This window comes from Eschrichtius robustus, chromosome 2 (assembly GCF_028021215.1).
Source record: "Eschrichtius robustus isolate mEscRob2 chromosome 2, mEscRob2.pri, whole genome shotgun sequence".
NCBI classification, from domain to species: domain Eukaryota; kingdom Metazoa; phylum Chordata; class Mammalia; order Artiodactyla; family Eschrichtiidae; genus Eschrichtius; species Eschrichtius robustus.
The window spans coordinates 170631553-170638570 of NC_090825.1; the positions used below are offsets into that span (position 1 = coordinate 170631553).

Genomic DNA, 7018 nt, shown 5'->3' on the forward strand with positions numbered 1-7018 from the left:
CTAGTAAGCCCGCCAAAGTCTCCAATACTTGCTGTCTGGGTCTTCACAGAGGGACTTTGCCGACCCCTGATCTACAGCAGAGGTACTCACCTGGGAGGGTGCACAATTTTGCTCCTCTTCCCAGGCTGTTTGGCAATGTCTGGAGACATTTTTAGGTGTCACAACTGGCGGAGGAGGGGGGCAGGGGGGCATGCTACCGGTATCTAGAGGGTTGAGGCTAGGGACGTTAAAAAGTCCTGTCATGCACAGGTCACTCCCCCTGCCGAGAATGACACAGCCCCAGTGTCAGGAACGCCACAGCCGGGAGACCCTGCCCTGGGCCCCTCACCTGTCTGCACCACCTCCCCGACCCTGGACAGGAGCACCCACCTGGCTGCCTGGCCTACCGGGTATTTTTAGCCCCTGAGGGAGAGGCCCTGGCTATTTTTAGCTTTTGGAGTGGGGGGGTGGGCAAGGCTATTTTTAGCCTGGGCATCTATTTATTGCAATTTTTATCTTCCCCAAATTTTGGAGTTGGGGGGAGGGTGGCAGGGGGGCTTCTACTTGGCTAATTCCCCAGTGCCGGCACAGACCACTGAAACAAGGGTGGGGCGTGAGAGAGAGCCTGGGCTAGTGCCCCCACGAAGGAGGGGTTGCTCAGTCCTTGACCGTGGCACTCCTACCCCTGGCAAGGGCAGGGGGGGCCCCACATTACCCTCCAGGCTCTAAACCCTATATGCACGCAGCCCTGCAGAGGAGCCGCCTCCCCACGCTGACACCCTCACACACAAGAGCACCCATGAGGCCACCCCAGGGAGAGGCCTCACAGGTGCCTGCATGGGACAGGTGCAGAGCTGGCCTGGTCTGGCCCCTGGCGGGTAGCCCTGGATCCCCCAAAGGGACAGGGGTCGATGGGGAGCCCTCACTGTGCAAAGCCTGGGGGGAGTCGCCTGGGGTCTCCAGTCCTTTGAGAGGCCCCCTCCGACTTAGCTAAGAGTTCTTGAGCATCTACTGTGGGCCAGGCATAAGTCTAGGCACCTGGCATCCGAAAGCTAACCAAGTAACAAATTCCCTGAGCACTTGGATCCTGGTCGGGGAGACAGACAATAAACAAACAGGCACAATAAATCAGGAAATTACAGAGTGTGTGAAAAGCCATCAGCGCTACGGAAAGTCAGGAGGCGGGTGGGAAGCTGCAATTTTAAACAGGTTGCATGGGTAAAGGTTACTGAGGAGGTGACATCTGAAGCGGGTGAGAGAACAAAGTTTTTGCAGATGTCTGGGTGAGGGGTCCACGTGAAGGAGCGGCCAGTGCAAAGGTCCTGGGGTAGGACTGCTTTTAGGAGCAGTGAGGAGAGAGGGGGTGAGGGGGAAGAGGTGATAGGGAAGGTCATGCAGGTTTGGACCACAGGACACCCCACGGGATTGGGATTTGCTGTGGTGCCAAGACGCAGGGGCTGCTGTTTTCCGAGTCGAGGGCTGCCTCTCCCCAGCTGGGACTCTGGCCCTTCTGGATGGGGAGACACAAGCCTTCTCCCCCACTGCTACGATAGGAGCCCCTTGACTGAAATTGCTTTTGTCACTAGACTGTGTGCTCCCTGAGGACAGGACTGGGGCACTGTCCCCACGGCGTCTCCAGCACAGCGCCTAGTGAAAAGACACTTGGCAAATATTCACAGATTTCATGAAAAGGTGTACCCAGCCTCGCTCCAAGGAGCCCCACATACATACACCTGGGAGCACGCCTGCAGGTGCCCACAAGATGCAGAGAGCTGCTCACACATGGAAACACACACACACACACACACCCCCCACACACACACTGCCAGCCCCTCTGCAAAACTCACAAACACTAGCACACAAAAGACCCTTATGAACATAGGACCAGCCTGTCGGACACGTGGCCGGCTGCACACAGGCTCGTCCAGGTCACCATCCAAATCACACAGAACAGGTACACACAGGTGCAGACAGATGTGTAACACAGGACTGGATTCTAGGGGCAGTGGGAGCCACTTCCAGACCTCTGTTCAGCAGCCCCCTCCCACCTGGGACCCCACTTTCTCTTTCATCAGGGTGGCCAAGGCGAGAGCTGGGAGGAGTGCTGGTGCAGTCAGGTCCAGTTCCAGACCCAGGGAACCCCCATCTCAGGAGCATCCCCCCCCCCCCGCCTCCCTGGAGGGTCTGGAGGAGGGGAAATGTCTGGCGTCTGGAAATTGAATCCTCGGGAGGAGCCCACACAGAAACCACAGCCCTCTGTGTGTCCTTGGCCACACGTCTGGCTGGAGAGGTAGGAGGGGGCAGAGACTGAAAACTTCAGCTCCCCGTGGCCAGTGGGTGGGGACATTGGGGATCCCACTCCTCCTGTTCTCCATCACGGGCACCCATTCTGGGGCCAAGCAGCACAGCCTCCTGGGATCGGCACCCCCACCCCCAGATGCCCAGGCTGGGGCTGAAGCGCCACACTCTCTCCTGCCAGCCTGGGCACCCAGGGAGGACGCAGATGCCAGGCGCAGGCAGCAGGCAGCCCCGCACATGCAGGTGGACCCCAGGCCGGGACCAGATCGCTTGATGAGAACAGACTCCGGAGCAGCCAGGGCGCCCGCTGGCCCCTCCCCCACTGGCCGGCAGGGTCCTCCTTGGGCCCCCCAGGAGAAGAGGCTCCCCAGGGCAGGCTGGGAATAGAAACCAGGCTTCGAGTCTCCTGCCTTCCACCTCCTCCCTGCAGGCCCCACAGCCCAGATGCGCTGGTCCCCAGCTACCTGCCCTCCCCCAACCCTGGGCATCGTCTCCACGTCCAAGGGCAGACATAGCACGGGTGATCCTGCCTTAGGCCGGCTCCCCACGAGTGGATGTTGGGATGGGCACCCCCTGGAGTGAGGGAGGGCCTGGTAGGGCATTGGAGAGCAGGAGTAAGAAGCATGGGGTGAGCTAAGGCCCCATGGGAGGTCAATGAGGAAGAGGAGGAAGAAGGTGGCAATGCCGGCAGGAGAGGCAGGCACTCACATGTGAGCACACACGTATGTGCTCGGTGCGTGGGGGCCATTGTTGCCAGCCAGGGATCGAATTAGTTCCCTTTTCTGCTTTCCAGATGATTTTTCATCTCTGTAATTAATGGGCAAGTCAGTTCTGAACAGCATGGCAGGCAAATTACTAGTTAGGAAGATCACGGATAACTTTCTCGATATGATAATGAAGGTTATATTCCTTCTCTTAGTCTCCCTGTTTTCATCCTACTTTTAAGTAATAAATTCGGCATTAGTGGGAGGGGAGTGGGGAGGAAGGAGAAGTCACCTGCCCCCACAGCTGGGGCCTGACCCAGGCCGACCGGGGAGTCCTCAGCCCCTGGCCATGGGGCAGATGGAGAGGATGAGAGACGGGGACCCTCCGTGGGGCACCCTGACACCCCGATGACCGATTCAGGGCATCAGGCCTAGGAGAACACGTGGAGGGCAGGGAGCCCCCAGGCTGCTAGCCAGGGTGAAGGAGTTGGGACTGGGGTCAGGTTACAGGCTTATGCCGGCCCTTTGGGTGCTGGAGAGGGGAGCAGAGATCAACGGCCTCTCCCCAAGGAGAATCGAGATCCACAGGCCCAGAGCAGATATCCACTCTCAAGCGTAGTACCCCACACCTATCCTCACACTGTCCAACCCCCTCTCCTCGATGACTCCTGAAGCAGCTAAGAGAACAGGGCAAGCAGAGAGAGGGAGAGAAAGAGAAAGAGAGAGGCGGAGAGACAACCAGCCATCTTGGCAGCCATTTTGAACCCCTCCCCCTGCTCCCCCCTGCACACCACATGTTTGGAGGTAGGCAGCAGAACCCAGGCCCTGGGTCCTGCAGAAGCCGGGAGGAAAGGGGGCCCTGTTCTCAAGGCTGGGATGGAGGGACACCCACTCAGCTGCCATGACTGTGGGGGGAGAGGTGGGGGAGGGAGGAGTGGACTTCGGGGAAGGTACGGTGAGGTGCTGGATAGGGATGGGGCTGGGTGCTGACCGAGAGTGGAAGACTAGAGACAGGTATGTGCGTGCAGGCTGTGTGCAGGCAGGGGGCTGGCTGTCTTCAGATGGGTGCCAGGGGTGCACTGGAGAAATGCCTGTGGGGCCACTTTTTGGCCAGGGCCGGAGCACACACAGCGCTGCCCACCCTCTTCTGCACGGACTCCTGTCACAGGACCCTCAGATGGAAAGATGACAATTGAAACCCCAGGCTCTACCCAGTGAACACCTGGGAGAGAGGGAGGGCTTGCTCTCAAAGCCCGAATCCGGGTGGCTTAAACCCCACAGCTTCCCACGCTTAACCGGGTACCGCGGAGAGAAGATGCTCTCGGTGGCTACAGCCGGCCAGACACCCAGACAGACCCCTCCCCATCCCCCGCGCCTCTGCCTCCCAGAGAAAAACAACCCCCAGGCCGGCATCCTGCGGTGCCAGCCCCCAACGCGGCTCCTCTGGGGGCCGGGGCCCGCGCGCGGCGCGCACACGCACCCTCTCCGCTCACACCCAAACACCTACACAAACAGAGCGCCAAGCACCCGCGCGCACACGCACCGGGGACACGCAGGCACCGCCGCGCCGCTTCCCCACAAAGGCTGGCGCGCGCGCGGGCACACGCAGCCACGCGCGGGCACAATCGCGGTCCCCTCCCCCCACCGGCACCCCGCGGCCGCGCATCCGCACCCCCCACACTCCATGGGGGATGCCCCTCCCGGTCCCCTGGCCGGTGCGGGTGAGGTGCAGGCCGCCCTCGATTCCCCTCGCGCTCCTGTGCGGTGACCCGCGGCTCCAGTATCCCCTCCCCCTTCCCGGCTAGCACAGGCCCCGGCTCCCATCTTCCCTACCTCGGCCCACACACCTGGCCCAGGTACGGCGTCCCCCTCGTCCTGGGCCCGCAGACACTCACCTGTCCAGCGCCGCTCCGGGGTCGGCTTTGCGCGTCTCTCCTGCGGCTCCGCGAACCCAGGACCCCCGCCCGGCACATCTCCCGGAACCGGGGCTGGGGGGAAACGGGCGAGGGTTGGCGGGGCCCAGCACCGCCGCCACCAACCAAAAATTAAAAAAAAAAAAAAGAAAAAAAAGCGGATTACACAGCTCCAAAGGCGGCCCCCTCGCGGCAGCAGAGACTCGGGGCTGGGGGCGACCGGGTCCGCGCCCCTCCCAGGGAGGGAGGCGGCGGAGGCGGCGGGGCGGGGGCGGTGTCAGAGCTCCGGGGGCTGGGGCGAGGCGGAGCCCCCCGAAGAGGCGCTAGCAGCTGCCCGCATCTCCCCCGCAGCTCCGCGGCCCCGACGGAGGCTGCACGTGTGCGCCCAGGCGACTTCCCAGCCCCCTCCGACGGTGGCAGTCGAGGGGTTAACGGGGCAGCTGGGGCGCCCCTGCAGCCCCCCGCCGCCCGGCGGCGCCGCTCCGGGGCCCGCGGGGCCCCATCCGCCGGGGCCTTCTCGGCAGACGGCGGGGCGGGGGCGCCGCAGCGCCGACAGCTCCCGCGCCGACGGCTCGGGCTCCCCGCAGTGGCCGCAGGGGGCTCGGATAGGGGGCGGGCGCCGCGGAGCTTGAGGGGGGGCGCGGCTGTAGGCGGGCGAGGCGGTGTCGCGCCCCCGGGGTGGCTGGAGGGGGGGCGCTCAGCCGGGCCCGTGGGCACCGCAGGACGCGAGGACAGAGCCGGCGCCGGGCACCAGCAATGACAAGCCGCCTGCTCGCCCCTCTCTCCGGCGCACCAGCTCCAGGAGGGGGGCGCGGGCGCGCATAAAACGCGGCGCGGAGCCGCCGCCCAGGACCGGCCGCAGCAACCTGCCCGAGCGCACCGGAGGCCGGCCCGAAAACCCGGGATGGATTTTCCTCCCCTTCGCCCCCTCTAGCCTCTCTGGAAAAAGGGGAGAGGGAAGGAGACGTGCTGGATCCCGGCGTTGGAACGGGAAGTGGGGGAGGGGAGACAAGCTCAAGGAAGACCCGGAGCGGATTTTGCCCTTAGCGAAGTAAAGGAAAGGCGCGGAGCCCAGCGAGGGGAGAAATGGGAGAGATCTGGAAGGGGTATGCAAAACCCGGGTTGGATTAGATGGAGATGGGAGGAACGAAGGGAGCTGCGACAAGGCCAAATGCACCCGGGGCACGCAAATTTCGGGCCGGATTCTTCCTCGGGAGACGGAGTAATGCGTCATGCCTAATGCAGTGGGAACAAGCAAGACCTGGCCTAGAGTTCCCAGACCTGGCTCGCAGGGGCTCCAGGAGGGGGCTGCTTAGCGGCTGGGGCGCGTGGGCCGTCTTCCTGGGAGCGACGTGCAAGAAGGAGGGGCAAAAGGAGGGATGGACTCGGACACGAAAGGATCCGGAGCGCTGGCTGCACCGAAGCGGGCAGGTAAAAGCGGTTTCAGGATCCAGGGGTGATGCGAAGGGAATGCAATGAGGAGGCCGCTACCCTGGGAGACAAGACCTACAGTAAAAGGCGAGGGAGGGCCGCAAAGCCAGGACTGGAATGTGCGGGATGGGACAAGACCCCCAGCAAAGGATCCCTGGCAACTGGACAAGGGCTTGGAGCTGACCGGGCCGGAGGAGCGGGGAGGGGGGTGTTAGGGGGAGGTTAGTATCTGTATAAACACCTCAAAAGTCTCGCTTTGGGAGGGGGGCGGGGGAAGGGAGGAAAAAAATTGAATTTTAGGTTCTCGGCAAGAGCAAAAACTCGGTACGGATTTCCACAGCCTAGCAACTACACTGCAGCTGGTGGACTTGAAGAAGTAGGGCAAGGAACCAACGGGCTCCTAGGCATCTGGCCGAGTGAGGCGAGGGGCAGGTTTCAGGCTGAGGCTACCGAAGGGAGCCCCGCACCCCCCACCCCCCCGGGGTGGGGAAGGCAGTCCGACTTGGCTTGGATCCCCGGAGCCAGAGCTGTGACTGCCAAGACCCACAGTGGGGACTATAAAACCGGGTCCCGGGCCAAAAATAGGCACTTCGGCAGAATAGACAGCTCAGTGCAGGGTGGGGGCTGAGGAAAAACTGGAGGGGGGCGGGTGGCAAGAATCCTTGAGGGGGGCGGGTACGGGAAGGTCCTGAG

At 62.8% G+C, this 7018-nt stretch overlaps 2 protein-coding genes across 3 annotated transcripts in view; one reads left to right on the forward strand and one right to left on the reverse strand.

Moving 5' to 3' along the window:
• Positions 1 to 5367, reverse strand: part of ADGRL1 (adhesion G protein-coupled receptor L1) — a 43787-nt gene extending 38420 nt beyond the window's left edge. For both annotated transcript variants that reach the window (XM_068536899.1, XM_068536898.1), the window contains exon 1: positions 4877 to 5367. The gene's annotated coding sequence lies outside the window, so the exon portion shown is untranslated. The remainder of the gene's footprint in view (positions 1 to 4876) is intronic.
• On the forward strand, positions 3955 to 5526 carry LOC137759059 (uncharacterized). Its single transcript, XM_068534977.1, has 4 exons — positions 3955 to 3995; positions 4263 to 4702; positions 4787 to 4837; positions 5135 to 5526. Exons 1-4 carry the CDS (start codon positions 3955 to 3957, stop codon positions 5524 to 5526), a joined length of 924 nt encoding a protein of 307 aa, XP_068391078.1.
• Positions 5527 to 7018: the final 1492 nt, after the last annotated feature.

What these genes read in the sequence shown, in the direction of transcription:
- LOC137759059 (XM_068534977.1), top strand. Translation starts at nt 3,955, where the DNA reads ATGGGGCTGGGTGCTGACCGAGAGTGGAAGACTAGAGACAG. An exon ending in GAGTGGAAGACTAGAGACAG is followed by an intron (nt 3,996 to 4,262) that starts GTATGTGCGTGC and finishes TAAACCCCACAG; the next exon opens with CTTCCCACGCTTAACCGGGT. An exon ending in GGCCCACACACCTGGCCCAG is followed by an intron (nt 4,838 to 5,134) that starts GTACGGCGTCCC and finishes CGCCCCTCCCAG; the next exon opens with GGAGGGAGGCGGCGGAGGCG.